Source organism: Macrobrachium nipponense, chromosome 10 (assembly GCF_015104395.2).
Source record: "Macrobrachium nipponense isolate FS-2020 chromosome 10, ASM1510439v2, whole genome shotgun sequence".
In the NCBI taxonomy this organism is placed as follows: domain Eukaryota; kingdom Metazoa; phylum Arthropoda; class Malacostraca; order Decapoda; family Palaemonidae; genus Macrobrachium; species Macrobrachium nipponense.
The window spans coordinates 103,498,731-103,516,230 of NC_087204.1; the positions used below are offsets into that span (position 1 = coordinate 103,498,731).

Genomic DNA, 17,500 nt, shown 5'->3' on the forward strand with positions numbered 1-17,500 from the left:
CGTTCCAGGAAATATATATAACTTACACGCATTTTGTTTCCACATTTAAAAACTTTTAGAATAAAAAAAAATTTTACAAGACGTAAGTGATGATGATCTCTCTCTCTCTCTCTCTCTCTCTCTCTCTCTCTCTCTCTCTCTCTCTCTCTTCTTTTTTTCCAACAGTGGACTCCAACGGCCTTTACAAATGAACCAGATTAGAAGAATTCTCGAGGAGAATTCTTAATCTTAGGTCCTGGTATTTTCCGGAAGTAAGACCACACTTTTTTTATTTTTTTGCGGGAAAGTTCGTTTATTTCATTCTATTCCCGAGAGAGAGAGAGAGAGAGAGAGAGAGAGAGAGAGAGAGGAGAGAGAGAGAGGTTTATCTGTGAAGACATCAAGTTGAATTATGTACGGATATTTTCTGGGGTCTCTCCACGTTTCAAAGTTTATATATATATAATATATGTGTGTGCTTGTCTACATAATGTGTGTGTAAACGACCATCGTGACTTAGAACGAAACCAGAAACCACTTAGTGACACAACCGTGAAAAACCAAATTAACCTGAAGTTACCAATTATCGATGACAGGAAACAAGAAAAGATTATAGTTATTTTTATATTTTTTTCTTCCCCACCAGAAAAAAGGGGGTTTCCCTAAAATAGATGGCCTCTCGGAGAGGAGAGGAGAGGAGAGAGAGAGAGAGAGAGAGAGAGAGAGAGAGAGAGAGAACGACAGTCACTCTCGTTATGCTCTTCGAGACTGTAAACAAACGGCTCAACATGTTCTCTGTAAATGCTTGCTGATTGTGTCAAGTAGATGTATTTACCGAATGTACGAAGAAAGTTTATATACTTTTAAAATTTATTTTTACTTTCAGTGGGTTTGAAAGCACATTACGCATTGCGAAGATTAGATATGATAACGTCTTCTAAGTATAATGAATCATGACTTTAATTTTCATAGATTTATTTATTTCTTAATTTATTTAATTTGAGTATACTGAACCACGCCTGTTCAAATCTCATCTCATCCTTTGTTTAGAATCTAACATAGCTTCCTTGTCTATACTGACGAACTTTGGCAGCGCATATAACATTTATATCAATTCTAAATATAAATACATTATTCCTTACACGGATATAAATTATTTATTCCCAACCACTCCCATAGCAAATCCTGAGTTAAGTTTTGTTATCGTGACTGGCGAGTTAGCAGGTGAGAGATTACGAACGTTCAAGATTTTATTTCGATCATTATTAGACACTGGCTGTTTCTTATATCAATGTCCGTTGTGTTTGAGTGGATGTTACTCTTATGGAATTGACTTTCGACGATCTGGGGACATTTCTATAAACATCGACAATTTGGGGACATTTCTATAGCCTTCGACAATTTGGAGACATTTCTATAGCCTTCGACAAGTTAGGGACACTTCTATAAACTTCGACAATTTGGGGATATTTCCATAAACTCCGACAATTTGGGGACCTTTCTATAGCCTTCGACAATTTGGGGACATCACTATTAACTTCGACAAGTTGAGGACATTTCTATAAATTTCGAAAATTTGGAGACATTTGTATGAACTTAGAGAATTTGGGGAGATTTCAATATACTCCGACAATTTGGAGAATTTCAATATATTCCGACAATTTGGGGACATTACTATAAACTTCGACAATTTGGGGACATTACTATAAACTTCGACAATTTGGGGACATTACTATAAACTCCGACAATTTGGGGACATTTCTATAAACTTCGACAATTGGGGGACATTACTATAAACTTCGACAATTTGGGGACATTTCTATAAACTTCGACAATTTGGGGACATTACTATAAACTTCGACAATTTGGGGACATTACTATAAACTCCGACAATTTGGGGACATTTCTATAAACTCCGACAATTTGGGGACATTTCTATAAACTTCGACAATTGGGGGACATTCCTATAAACTTCGACAATTTGGGGACATTTCTATAAACTCCGACAATTTGGGGACATTTCTATAAACTTTGACAAGTTGGAATCATTTCTATATACCGACAAGTTGGGAACATTTCTATAAACCGACAATTTGGGACCATTTCTTACACCAAAAATATCATCTTTATTGTTGTGATTGCTAGAAATAAACAACTATCTAACTCCAGATTTTTAGGTGTCATTAAAATTTAATTTTTTAAACAAAAAATCAGCTACTTCCGGAATGACGTAAAATCTAAATTTACTTGAAAATCATTTGGGCAACAGCCTTTACCTACCTTCCTCTGCTTCTACGTGCATGAAGACCCTGAGTCCTATTTCCATTTTCTCTTCTCATTCTCCTGAAAAAGATTGAGAACTTATAAGTCGATATAATAATAATTATAATAATAATAATAATAATAATAATAATAATAATCTTTATTTTCAGCACGAAGACATATACTTATAAGTACATTATAAAAACAACAACAACAGCAACAAAAATAATAATAATAATAATAATAATAATAATAAGAAAACAATAATAATAATAATAATAATAATAATAATAATAATAATAATAATAATAATCTATATTTTCAGCACGCGGAACATACAAAGTAAGGCCATTACAATACACACAAAACTAGATACACCAGTTCAAGTGAGAAAAATTATAATTGTCACTATCCACATAGTTGCTGACGTAGTAGTGGTAGAAAAAAAAATAGTAATTACATTATTGAGAGTGAAAATATTATTACTGACAGTAATAGTAAATATTTTACCAAAAACATATTTAAAAAATGCTAGCAATTAAAAACACATTGCCAACTAACTAATTTCCTGCTGGGGATCCCAGTAGAACTTAAAATCGTGGTCAGTTGACAGCTGACAAACTAGAAGTTGCAACAAAAAAAGTGAGGATAATATTAGGCTAATGTTATTTGCATATTTCCACATTAAACAAACAAACATTACAGTTAATGTCTGTCCAAAGCATGTTGTTACAGAATAAACTATCGAACCAATTCGCGATGTTATATTAGTAAATATCACTCTTTCACTTGAGGACCTATGCGGTCATTCAACGCTGAAAAGGATATTGACAATAAAAAGGTTTAAAAGGTGTAACAGGAGGAAAACCTTTTCCACTATGAAACAGCTGTTAGGAGATGGTTCAGGAAAGGAGTATGGAAGAAAGAGAATATAAACGGAGGTACTGTAAAAGGAATGAAAGGGGCTGAAGATCAGGGCTGAGGGGACGATTGGGAAGAAGCTTAAGTGATGCCGACAGTGCACCGCGAGAAGTACTATACTGACGGCGCAACCCGCCCTACGTGGATAAATCGTGCCATGGCATCCGAATTACCCAAGAGAGGACACTACCCAATTTGTGAGATGTAAGGCGAACCTCTCTCTCTCTCTTTCTCTCCTTAATGATAACCAAGTGATCAAGAATCACTTCCGTTTCAAGGGCTGCGTACTTGATTGGTCGTTAAGCCGAGTAATTCCAGCTAACGCAGACTGGGAATGCGTGTAGCTAACGACCAATTCCAGCTAGCGCAAACTGGGAATGCGTGTAGCTAACGACCAATTCCAGCTGACAACAAACTGGGAATGCGTGTAGCTAACGACCAATTCCAGCTGACGCAAACTGGGAATGCGTGTAGCTAACGACCAATTCCAGCTAGCGAAAACTGGGAATGGGTGTAGCTAACGACCAATTCCAGCTAGCGAAAACTGGGAATGCGTGTAGCTAACGACCAATTCCAGCTAGCGAAATCTGGGAATGCGTGTAGCTAACGACCAATTCCAGCTAGCGAAATCTGGGAATGCGTGTAGCTCAGGGGATCTCGACTGAGGTCAGCGTCTGGAGATAACGTCTTTAATTAGACGCAACTGGGAAGATGCGTTCGCGGGATGCTGGCCAGGAGTAAGGAAGATATGGAAGATAGTAGGATACAACACTCATTTTTTCTCTTTTTCGTCGTTAAATATAACAGGCGTCAGAATGGAATGGAATATAAAATTTAGGCCAAAAGGCCAAGCGCTGGGACTTATGAGGCCATTCATTGCTGAAAGTTATATTTAGAGTAGCAAGGTTCAAAAGGTGTAACAGAAGGAAAACCTCACAGCATTTGCACTATGAAACAATTGTTAGTAGAGGGTGGATAGCAAGATGGACGAAAGAGAATATGAATGGACGTACAGTAAAAGGAACGTAAGGGGTTGCAGCTAGGGGCCTAAGGAAGGCACGCTGCAAAGAACCTTAAGTAATGCCTACAATGCCCCGCATGAGGTGCAGTGAAATTAAAAAACCCTAAAATAAGTTATTCATACGCGCTACTATTAAAACCATTCCTGGGTCATTCTTGACCAATCGCCGCCCTCTGACCTTCCTTCAGCCTCCCCCTGGTCAACAACTGGTCAAACGCACCGAACGACCTCTGAGAACATTTCAAGAGAGTCTTATTCTAAAAAGAAACTTGTTATACAGCTTCAAGCCACAGCTATACGTCTCGTCTTTTCGTAAGCCAGTTAGATAAGATATGCACGAATTCCAGTTGCAGGAGTCTTGTGATATCTGTAAAAATAGGAGGTAAATCCGCGTATTATCCGTAAGATAAGATTACAGCTACGGTCGTCACATGGAGGTAATTCGCGTCAAAAAGGTATGTCTTCCCTGTACGGCGTAGCCATGAGGTAATACGAGGCAATGCGATGCATTTTAACAGATATGACATTTGACGATTTCGGTACGCGGATTGGAATGTGATAGAAAAAAAACAGGCAATTATATAATAAAAATGACAATTAATGATAAAAACAATTCGTCCACAGTTTGACGAACTGGCATAAGCCATTTTTTCCTCAGAAGATAGTCTTTAAACATTTTGATATTATTCAGAGCTTATAATTAGGCAATCTTTCGTAGAAATTACGTTGGAAAAAACTAGAAAGAAAGGAGCACGCCAATTCTTCAAAGCAAGGAAGAATTATACAGCAATACAATACAAGAGTAGGACGATAATAAAAAATATTATTACAATTTGGCCAACAGAAAATCTACGTGATACCTGACTGGGATTTCATAATACCAATTAACTAACAAAAAATAATTATATAGTAATAAAATTAATGAGTATAACGATGAGAAAACTATCACATTTTGATTTAAAGAGAATTACATAATAATTGACTCGGGTTCCCTTTTGTGTTTTCTATCTCCTTTTTGATAAAACCGATAGTGTATACAGAGCCTTGTTAACAAAACATACATTATTTATCACATCTTTGTCTTAGTCACAATATAAAAACAAAGTATGACTAACGTTTGATGAGAGGTTAATGAATTTTGGTGACAAATTATGATGAAGCACTTGAGTTAATAACAATTTGAGGACAATATTTACATTAATAATACTAATTAGAAGAATTACAGTAACAGGAGAATACTGTATTACGCACAGGGAATATTCCCGACCTATTACAATATACATCTGCCAAGTTCCCTGAAACTCTGCCAATATTATTACTAGCAAATTAGAGGGGAGGGGGTTAGGATGAAACCCAATTATAAACCATCTTAGGGGTCTCCACTATAACCCTGCCAAGTTTCATGCCCATCGGACCAGCCGTTTGGCCGTGACTGAATCACAGACGGACGGACAGACATTACGTCCATTATAGTAAGATTACTAAAGTAGTTTAAGAAGACCACTAAGATGATTATCGATTCTCATAAGATTGCTCCGACCGATTAGGATGAAGTGGAGTACTACCAGGTCTAGGCCACAGGCTGACCATTGGGACCATATGATGAATGAAAATGTAATTTTTATTTTAAAAAAGGCACAAAGGCAAATACTTTTAAGAGGATCGATGTGACGTGACGATCACGTGATTTCACAGCGCTCACGTGCATTACCGACCCCTTATCGGGCTGTTATTGCAGTCATTAAAATCCCTGGGTTGGGTGATTTATTGCGTCCTGAACAAGGAAAGGAATCGATTCATCTTACGAGGAAGCTTTGCCAGACATGACATTTAAAAGTCTGACTGGAATCACCTTCTAAGTCTAACTGGAATCACCTTCAAAGTCTGACTGGAATCATCTTCAAAGTCTGACTGGAATCACATTCAAAGTCTGACTGGAATCATCTTCAAAGTCTGACTGTAATCATCTTCAAAGTCTGACTGGAATCACCTTCAAAAGTCTGACTGGAATCACATTCAAAGCCTCACTGGAAAATCTTCAAAGTCTGACTGGAGTCAACTTCAAAGTCTGACTGGAATCATCTTCAAAGTCTAACTGGAATCACCTTCAAAGTCTGACTGGAATCACCTTCAAAAGTCTGACCTGAATCATATTCAAAGTCTGACTGGAATCATCTTCAAAGTCTAACTGGAATCACATTCAAAGTCTCACTGGAATCACCTTCAAAGTCTAACTGGAATCACCTTCAAAGTCTGACTGGAATCACCTTCAAAAGTCTGACTTGAATCATATTCAAAGTCTGACTGGAATCATCTTCAAAGTCTAACTGGAATCACCTTCAAAGTCTAACTGGAATCACCTTCAAAGTCTAACTGGAATCACCTTCAAAGTCTGACCGGAATCTACCTTCAAAAGGTCTGAACTTGAATCATAATTCAAAGTCTGAACTGGAATTCATCTTCCAAAAGTCTAAAACTGGAATCACCTTCAAAGTCTGACTGGAATCACCTTCAAAAGTCTGACTTGAATCATATTCAAAGTCTGACTGGAATCACATTCAAAGTCTCACTGGAATCACCTTCAAAGTCTGACTGGAATCACATTCAGTCTCACTGGAACATCTTCAAAGTCTGACTGGAGTCAACTTCAAAGTCTGACTGGAATCATCTTCAAAGTCTAACTGGAATCACCTTCAAAGTCTGACAGGAATCACCTTCAAAAGTCTGACTGGAATCATATTCAAAGTCTGACTGGAATCACCTTCATAGTCTGACTGGAATCATCTTCAAAGTCTGGCTGGAATCACCTTCAAAGTCTGACTGGAATAACCTTACAAGTTTGACTGGAATCATATTCAAAGTCTGACTGGAATCATCTTCAAAGCCTGACTGGAATCGCTTACAAAGTCTGACTGGAATCACCTTCAATGTCTGACTGGAATCACCTTCAAAGATTGACTGGTATCACCTTCGCTTCAAAAATTTCAATCCAAGATGCACCGCATTACTACCCTTATGCCTTCGCCTTGCATTTTAATACATTTTTTTATCTTTATTAATTTATTATTATATTTCTTTCTTTTTAATAAGTGAGATCTTTCTGTGTTTCCCTTCATCTTGTCTTATTTCCTAATGAGCACCGTCTCCTTTGTGGGCGGCTTTTTCCTGAAGAATTGAGTCCATTTTCTAAATAATAATAATAATAATAATAATAATAATAATAATAATAATAATAATAATAATAATAATAATAATAATAATAATCGTTCGCTTGCAACTACTCTGAACGACTCCGAACTTTCTGAAACATTTTCCAAAGTAAATCGTTCAAGAATGCACGCTATATTCAGATGCTGGTGTCCGAACAGTTCTGAAGTATTACAAAATCACCTCGAACGATTTTACGTCCGGACATTTTAACATGATTATTTAGAAGATGAACCCCATTCAAATTGAACAAGCCCACCACAGGGCACTGACTTCAAACTTCAGCTTCCACAGAATAACATGGTGTTCATTTGAAAGAAGTAACAGAAGGTCTTAGGAAATGCAGAAGGAAGAGAGCAGTTGCTAGAAAAGAAAATATAGATAAATAAATAAGTAAATAAATAAATAAACAAATAAATTAAGATTAAATTGTAAGCTAATAAATTACATGCTTAACGCGGTGTTCATTTGAAAGAAAGTATTAGTAAATACATAAAGGAAGAGAGCAGTTATTAGAAACGAAAAGAGTAAAATAATTTAAAAAATAGATGAAAATGTAGGTCAATTATTTAATGGCATGCTTTTCATTAAACGTCATATTGCTTTGTGAATAAGGCCCAAGAGTGTCACCGTAATAAAATTAAGTATTATTCTTCGGTGACACCCTAGTCACAGTCAGATTGTCCAATACTATGATTAATATTATTATTATACATCCCTCCCACTCTCTGCTCACAGCCAGACCCGATGGGCTCGGAACCCGTGAAGATGCCCTACCTGGAGACCATCGGTCTGAACCACAACCCACTCTGCTACCTGCCGGAGAAGCTCTTCAAGCCCCTGAGGAATTCGCCCGTGAGGAGGCTCTACATGAAGAACTGCTCCCTCTGCGATTTTCGTGAGTTGACCGACTGCGTCGTGCTTTTCTTTAGGTTATAACGAAGTCCCTTCAAGGTTCGTTTTTAAGTGACAGTTACCTGTTAATTAATGTAAGGTGTAAAGAACAGAATCGAAAATATAAAATTATGGCCAAAGGCCAAGAATAGAATATAGAATTCAGTCTATAGACCAAGAATAAAATAGAATATGGAATTTAGGCCAGAGAACACGAATAAAATAGAATATAGGATTCAGTCTAACGGCCAAGAATAGAATAGAATATACAGAATTTAGGCCAAAGGCCACGAATAGAATATGGAATTCAGGCCAGAGACCACGGTTAAAATAGAATATAGAATTCAGTCTAAAGGCCAAGAATAGAATAAAATATGCCAAGAATAGCATAGAATATAGAATTTAGGCCAAAGACCACGAATAAAATATAATATAGGATTCAGTCTAAAGGCCAAGAATAGAATAGAATATAGAATTTAGGCCAAAGACCACGAAAAAAATAGAATATAGGATTCAGTCCAAAGGTCAAGAATGAAATAGAATATAGGATTCAGTCCAAAGGCCAAGAATAGAATAGAATATAGAGTTTAAACCAAAGGCCAAGAATAGAATATAGAATTCAGGCTAAAGGTCAAGACTAAAATAGAATATAGGATTCAGTCTAAAGGCCAAATATAAAATAGAATATAGAATTTAGGTCAAAGGCCACGAATACAATATAGAATTCAAGGAGAAGACCACGAATAAAATATAGAATTCAGGCAGAAGACCACGAATAAAATAGAATATAGGACTCAGTCTAAAGGTCAAGAATAAAGTAGTATAGAATTCAGGCCAAAGACCACGAATAAAATAGGATATGGAATTCAGTCCAAAGGCCAAGAACAAGAATCGAAGGTAGATTTTAGGCAAAAGCCAAGCAAGTGTTGAGCCCTGTGACGAGGTCACTGAACGCTGGAAGGGAAATATACAGCAGAAAGGTTTCAAAAGAGTGACAGGAGGAAAACCTCACAGCAGTTGCACTATGAAAAGACTGTCAGGATCTGATGTTACCATACAAGACAACAACCCATAAGTCAGACTGTAAATTTTCACCTTACAGGAATGAAGTATGTAAAATTTAGGACAGAGGCCAAGCAAGAGCTGAGACCTATAAATGAGAGTAAAGATGTTTTTTTTCTCCCTTTCTCTTCCAGACGGCCAGCCATTATCCTACCTCCGCCACCTGGAAGTGCTGGACCTGTCAGCCAACATGGGAATGGATGTCTCGCAAATCGCCAGGTTCCTCAAACCTCTCAAAGATGGACAACTGCGGGAACTCTACCTGGCTCAAAACAATTACGCAACCGTTCCTAAGACTGCCTTGAGTTTGGTACGAATAAGTTATCTTGCAATCTTAGCTCTCTCTGTAGTTATGTGAAAAACGTATTTCCAATGCTTCCTATAATACTGCATCACTAATTCTATTCTTTTGACGGCGAAGTTATAAGCAAGCAGAGAAGTTTGACGTCTAAATGCAATTAAGAAGTTCTTGTATTATATATACCTGGATATTCTGACACATGAAACATCGCCATAGATCTTAACCAATCTCGTAATTACGAATAAAGATAAAAATGTTTGAATCTAAAAAAAAAAATGTTTGAATCTAGCTTTCAAAACAAACTATTTTTCCAGCTACAGATTAACATCCAGAGACTTAAAAAACATTCATAAACAATGATGGAAAACTAATGCATGTATATATCTCTCTCTTTCACCTTCTCTCTCTCTCTCTCTCTCCAATGCAGGTCAACGCGACGCTAGAAAAACTCGACCTGCACGCAGCCGCCTTCACCTGCCTGGACAATACGTCCTTTCCCATGATGCCCAGGCTGAAGATTCTCAACCTGATGTACTCCCGCATCTATTCGGTGAGTTTTTCTCGTCGACCTTTAAAAGCTTCATATTGCCGCTATCATCATTTCGTAGATTACTGTTGCTATCATCGCTTCCTAACCAGGAAATCATAAATGTAGTATATACGTCTATATATTATTTTATAACACATAATTTTTTTCTGTGCAAAAGTCCACTTACTAAAAGGACCTCATTTATTAAAATTGGATGGTATCTAGCGGATAAAGAGGAGGAGGACGGTTCGTCCTTGAAAGCTTCTATGTAACTTTTTCGAATAAATAACTCCCCTAGATCCCAACCAGTTTGAATGAGGTCCTTTTAGCAGTACATACATATATATGTATGTATGTATGTATGTGTAGTATATATATATATATATATATATATATATATATATATATATATATATATATGTCTCTGGCTTAAAGCTAAGGACCACTATATTTCGGTGGACTAACTTCCACCCGTGTCAAGTAATGAAATACTTGATAAGGATGGAAGTTAGTCCACCGAAATATAGCCCTTAGCTTTAAAGCCAGAGTGTTTTAATGGGTCTTTTATACTTGAGACGTATCCTGTTTTAACAGAAGAATATTTATTTACACACACACACACACACACACACACACATATATATATATATATATATATATATAATATATATCACATATATCTATATATTATATATATAATATATATATTATATATAGATATAGATATATATATATGGGGTTATATGTGTCGTGGGTTGTGTGCGTGGTTGTGTGTTGGATTTATAGGTATATACATATGTATACAATACATACAGATACACACACACATAGTTTATGCAAATCACCATTTCTATATAAAGCAAAGACACCACATTCACGCGTATTTATTAATGATAACGTCACTTTTAAGCGAGAAATTGAAATGCACCTACCGCACAGAAACAACGGAACCTCTCCCTGACTGCCAAGGAGTGAAACGAATCTCCAGCAGCAGTTTTCGGCTTCACAGGGCAATGCACCTCCACGTGGACCGCCACCCCCCCCCCCCCCACCCCCCCAAAAAAAAAAAAAAAACAAAAAGGAAAAAAACCGTCAATAAAATGCATCGGTATCGTAATAAACTAATAATCCGTTCTTAAATTGCCTACGATAACACATGCGAGTTGGTCACGGTTTACAAACAGCTTCTGTCAACGCGATATCTCAGATTCCATTGGATATCATATTATATTTAGTAAGGCTTTGACTAAGAGTGGCATTAGCTCAGCTAAAAAAAACCAGCCTTATTATTCTTCTTCTTCTCGTACTTTGGGGATACAAGAAGAACATAATGTTGTTAGGAAAATAAATGGTATTGTTTGAACGTATAAGAGTAAATGCACGACACATGTAGCATATACATGTATATATATATACATAGAAATACTACATACTTTTGAGCATTTATTCCCATACGTTCACATGTATGTATAATAATATATATATATATATATAGTATATATATATATATACATATATGTATATCACATGTCCACAGGTGAAGAATAAAGAGACGGGTGTAGGTCATGAACAGTTTTCGACTCTATTTCCAAGCCACTGACGAAGGAAAGATATGTGTGATAAAATGAATCACGTCCTAAAGTGATCATAATCTAATATATATATATATATATATATATATATATATATATATATATATATATATATATATATATATATATATCCTGGCAATATCATAAACCTCTAGTGTCCCGGGGTCCAGAGAAGTGAGCTGATTTCAGCTGAGCTAACGGCACTCTAGAGTAAGAAGTCTTCGTAGACATATTTTTGATACACTGCGGGAATCCGAGATAGGGTGTTTACATCTGCGGGAATCCGAGATAGCGTGTTTACATGCTCTGTTCGTGAACCGAACTGCTTTCTTACCTCAAAGCAAATGTCACTATAGATTGTTACGATATCGATGGAATGGAATGGAATACAGTTTATGCCAAAATGCTACCAAGCGCAGGGATCTATGAGGTCAATGAGCGCTGCAAAGGGAAATTGACAGAAGAAAGGTCTGAAAAGTGTAACAGGAGGAAAACCTCAAAGTAGTTGCACTATGAAATATTTGTTAGGAGAGGGTGGATAGCAAGATGGAAGAAAGAGAATATGAATGGAGGTACAGTAAAAGGAATGAAAGGGGGTTGCAGATAGGGGCCTAAGGAAGGGACGCTTTAAGGAACCATAAGGAATGCTTACAGTGCACCGCCGTTGGCGTGAGGTTGCATGACGGACAATACCTTTCTACGGGGGGCAGGGGGAACGATCTATCTAACAGTATTTTCTATTTTTTTTCTGATACAGGAAAACGAAATGAGCTTTTTTTTATATATATAAGAGAAAATAAAATGAGGAAACTATATTTCATTTAAATCTTAAGGCCCAAATCAAAAAGAAACCGAACTTGAACAGACAAGAACCCAATTGATACCAGATCGATATATTGATAATAAGTCGGCTCGAAAAATTCAGCACAGTCTGCCAACGATGGCTCTTCATAAGACATTTTCAAGGTCTTCCACTTGACAATGCTTTAAAAAAAAAAAACGTAATTATTGGCTTTCAGAAATTAGGAAAAAGTTCTCTCGGCATAGAGCTGAATTGGTGAATTCTAAAACATTTGTTTCTCTCTCTCTCTCTCTCTCTGTGTATTTTTCTCCCCCCCCCCCCCCTATATTTTTTTCTCTATCTCAATTTTGTTAAAGAAAAAAAAAAAATTATCGGGTTTCAGAAATTAGGAAAAATTTCTCTCAGGAACGAGGTAAGTTGGGGAATGCCAAAACATGTCTCTCTCTCTCTCTCTCTCTCTCTCTCTCTCTCTGTATATTCCCCCCTTCTTTTTTTCTTCTCTCTCATCTCAATTTAACATACAATCAATTTCAATATCAACACGAGCTGCGAATTCAAAGATATGATGCGCCCTTGAAAACGAGAGAGAGAGAGAGAGAAAAAAACTTCCTAGAAATACTTCTCAAATATCGTAACGTATATGACTTATGGATGAGCAATATGAAGGAAGGCCGACTCCTTCGTTTTGGAAAAAGAAGAAGGAGGAGGAGGAGGAGGAGGAGGAGGAGGAGGAGGAGGAGGAGAGCGGGTCGTTAAATTATGACACCTCCAGCAGCATCCAATCACCGTCAGGGGAAGAATGAATGACGCAGCCTGCCAAATTTTTCCCGCCCGGCGAGATGATTCAAGAAGGAAAAATATCTCCGCCCGGGAGAGTTACTGGTCCACTTGTCTGTCCATCATATTCAGACGTCAATTTGTCCGGAATTGAATATTTAATTTGAGGCCGAAGCCCAGGCGTTGGGGGACCTGTGCATAAGGAGAATTAGAATTAGGGTATTAATGCATTGGATCTTTAGTTCGAACTTTTGAAATTCGAATTGTATACACACACAGATATTATATATATATATATATATATATATATATATATATATATATATATATAGATAGCTAGATAGATAGATTGTGTATGAGAGAGAGACGAAGATGAAGAGAGAGATCGGAGAGAGAGAGATGAGAGAGAGAGATTTCTCAAGAATCACGTAAACCAACTATGACCGATCACTGCTTTTTTTTATCTAACACCCTCTATGTTATTATCTCTCTGGCACTAGATCGAGGAGCAGACCTTCACCACTCTCCCGATGCTGGAGGAACTTTACCTCGACGGGAATTACCTGCAGAGCTTCCCGGCTGCCGTTCTCCTGCCTTCCCTAAGGGTACGTGGAATTCATTCTCTCTCTCCCTCTTTCTCTCTGCCTGCCTCTCTCTCTCTCTCTGTCTGCCTCTCTCTCTTTCTCTCTCTGTCTGCCTCTCTCTCTCTCTCTCTCTGTCTGCCTCTCTCTCTCTCTCTCTCTCTTTCTGTCAGCCTCTCTCTCTCTCTTTCTCTCTGCCTGCCTCTCTCTCTCTCTCTGTCTGCCTCTCTCTCTCTGTCTGCCTCTCTCTCTCTCTCTCTCTCTGTCAGCCTCTCTCTCTCTCTCTCTAAAACACGTTTAGACGTTTAGTAGGCATTTGTGAAACGATAAAAATAAAGCTTAAAATAGAGAGAGCCAAGTTTTCATTTATTACTGACGAATTCAGCTAGCTATTCTTTTAAATGTCGTCAAATTTGCAGGAATTGACGTATTATCTCTCTAAAAGATTGTCATGTTTTGCTGACGTTTGCAATCTCTCTCTCTCTCTCTCTCTCTCTCTCTCTCTCTCTCTCTCTCTCTCTCTCTCTCTCGGACGTTTGCCAAAGCCAGATTTACTTCATTATTGATAAAGTCAGTTATTCTTTTAAACTGTCGTGTATGTTTTTATGTATCATAATACGTATTACATTTTATAGTCGTATGCAATACAAAGTATACACGGATATTTCATGTTAAAAAGTGATTCACTCTGTTAGATGTCTGTACGGGCAATCAATTATCCATACCATTATATATATATATATATATATATATATATATATATATATATATATATATGGATAATTGATTGCCCGTACCAGATATATATATATATATATATATATATATATATATATATATATATATATATATATATACATACTTACACCGTGACATTTTTCATCCACAAACATTAAGCTACAAATATCGCACGATATCCAATTCACTCTAACTTCAGAAATAATACCCAAGGGGAATTAGAATCCCTCACCAATTATAATTCCCCTTCGGTATTATTTCCGAGGTGGAGCGAATTGGATATCAAAGGAAATTTGTAAATTAGTGGTGCTATAATATATATATATATATTGAGAGACAGACATACAGAGACTAATACATCTATCATTCCTTGGCAGAAACTCTCGATGATAGAGAACCCGACCTACACGGGGGGCGACGCCTCCAGGTCATTCAACATGGGCAACGTGAATCTGTCGAAAATGAAGAACCTGCTGAGTCTGGCGCTGGACAAGGTAAGACTTCTCTCGCTCTCTCTCTTCGGATTCAGCCGTGACGAAGTCGGATGGAAAATGACATTCCTTTCGTTTCCGTTTGTTTTCTGAGGTAAAACGTGTCCAGGTGTCGGGGATCCAGCAGAAGTTGCTGATTTTCCACGTCGTTATAAAAAAAAAGATAGAAATACAGTGCGTGACAACGTGGAGAATTGGGTAAAAAATACAGTGCGTGACAAAATGGGACACTATGGGTATAATACAGTGTGTGACAATTTGGGTAAAAGTACAGTGCTTGACTAAAGGGGACAATATGGGTAAAATACAGTGACAAATTGTGTAAAAATATAGTACGTGGCAATACGGGTAAAAATAGTGCGTGACAAAACAGGATAAAATCTCAACTGCGAATTCACTGACCAGCAATGCACTTCGGATAATTACACATTACCTGATCTTTTATGGAATGTCTAAAATATCAATGAAAAATAATCTGCATAAAAAATTCTTGTCATCTCACAAATTAAATTTAGAACGAGAGTGTAAACAAAATGAAGAAAGCTCTATTGTGAATTCACTAACCCGTGACGCATATTGTCATGCACTGTATTTTACCCAAAGTGTCTCCTTTTGTCACGCACTGTATTTACATTTTTTTTAAATGACATGTGAAATCAGCAACTTTCCAATCACTGGAAAATTATCTTAGCACATCGTAAACCATTTTAAGAGCGTAAATAAACAGAATTTCTTGGAAAAAGATAAAAAAAAAAAATAAAGTGTAGATCCACTAACAAAACAGCAAAAATGTAACTTGACATCCAAATAAGCACCAGATTTCGAACGAAAATAAATAAAAGGAAAATAAAAAAAATAAAAACCAGAAAACAGGTAAATAAATATCACCTCTCGTCTAAACCATATAAATAAACACCAAATGTGCTCAGAAAAGGGCAATCAAAAATAATAAGCCACAGATCAGCAAAGTCTAACTTGACATCAGGATAAACTTCAGATTGCGAAAAAGAATATAAAGGGAGAAAATAAGACTAGAAAAGAAAAAAAAAAAAAAATATGCCATAGATCATCAAAGTCTAACTTGACACCAGGATAAACTTCACACTTCGGAGAAAAAAAAAAAAAAAAAAAAAAAAAAAACACTTAAAGCATTTTAACGTCGTCATCTGATTTCCATCACAGCCCATCTGGGGTGATTCGGACAGAACAAGACATCATACGATTTCATAAAGGGACAATTTCCCCCATTTACGGTCGCTCACTGTGGGCTTCATGCCGAAGGGTTGGTGTGTGAGGAGAAGGAGGAAGTGGAGGAGGAGGAGGAGGAAGGAAGAAGAAGAAGAGCGGAGGAGGAGGAGGAGGAATAAGAAGAAGAAGAGCGGAAGGAGAGGAGAGGAGGAAGAGGAAGAAGAGGAAGGAGGAGGAGGAGGAGGAGAAGGAAGAGAGGGAGGCAGGAGGGGGAGGAAGAGGAGAATGAAAAGTGAGGAGAGGAGAGGAGGAGAGGAGGAGGAGGAGGAGGAGAGGAAGAATAAGAGAAGAGGAGGAGAAGAGGAGGAGGAGGAGGAGAGGAATAAGAAGAAGATGATGAGAAGAGGAGGAGGAGGATAGAAGAAGAGGAGGAGGAGAAGAAGAAGAAGAGGAGAGGAAGAGGAAGAGGAGGAGGAGGAGGAGGAGGATAAGATGATAGAGGAGGAGATGGAGGAGGAGGAAGAAGGAGGAGAGGAGAGGAGGAGGAGGCGGAGGAGGAAGGAGGAAAAGGAAGGGGAAGAGGGAGGAGGAAGAGGTGGAAGAGGGGAGAGGTAGGAGGGAGGAGGAGGAATGGAGGAGGAGGAGAAGGTAAAGGGAAAGGAGAGGAGGAGGAGGAATAAGGGGAGGAGAGGAGGAGGAGGAGGAGGAGGAAGACGCCCAAACGCGAGACTTGATTATGAGGCGATGTTCCGCGGAAATGAAGCTTCCGTGTCACCGGGCCATTCTTGCTGCCATAAATTGCACGAGGGCCACTTTCCTTCGTGGATTTCAATTAAGCGAACATACTGTAGCATCCTGGAATTCTCGGTAGGTGCCGATATCACATAACAACGGTCCCATTTAAGAGGAAGAAGGGACAGTGTATCTCGCTCTGTGGCGGGTGGGGGTTGCGCTAAATCTTCATAGATTTGCATTTGCGAAATTTTACACGTAAAAAAATAAAGCTACTAAAACGATACTGCAACTTATGTTAAATTGATACACTAATACTTGAGGAATGTAAACGAATCTAATTAATGAAATATATTAAGGAAGATGGACCTTGAATAACCCTTAAAAAATACACAAAAAATTTTGGACATTAAATAACAGTAA

At 37.5% G+C, this 17,500-nt stretch overlaps 2 protein-coding genes across 2 annotated transcripts in view; one reads left to right on the forward strand and one right to left on the reverse strand.

Moving 5' to 3' along the window:
• LOC135223851 (beta-1,4-glucuronyltransferase 1-like) overlaps positions 1–17,500 on the reverse strand; it is a 358,962-nt gene that overhangs the window by 168,439 nt on the left and 173,023 nt on the right. Inside the window, exon 2 of the mRNA XM_064262740.1 lies at positions 2,260–2,322. The gene's annotated coding sequence lies outside the window, so the exon portion shown is untranslated. The remainder of the gene's footprint in view (positions 1–2,259; positions 2,323–17,500) is intronic.
• Positions 7,500–17,500, forward strand: part of LOC135223850 (toll-like receptor 13) — a 22,103-nt gene continuing 12,102 nt past the window's right edge. Inside the window, exons 1-5 of the mRNA XM_064262738.1 lie at positions 7,500–8,288; positions 9,481–9,656; positions 10,075–10,197; positions 13,848–13,952; positions 15,044–15,160. Coding sequence (XP_064118808.1) covers positions 8,138–8,288; positions 9,481–9,656; positions 10,075–10,197; positions 13,848–13,952; positions 15,044–15,160 — 672 coding nt within the window. The 5' untranslated portion in view covers positions 7,500–8,137. The remainder of the gene's footprint in view (positions 8,289–9,480; positions 9,657–10,074; positions 10,198–13,847; positions 13,953–15,043; positions 15,161–17,500) is intronic.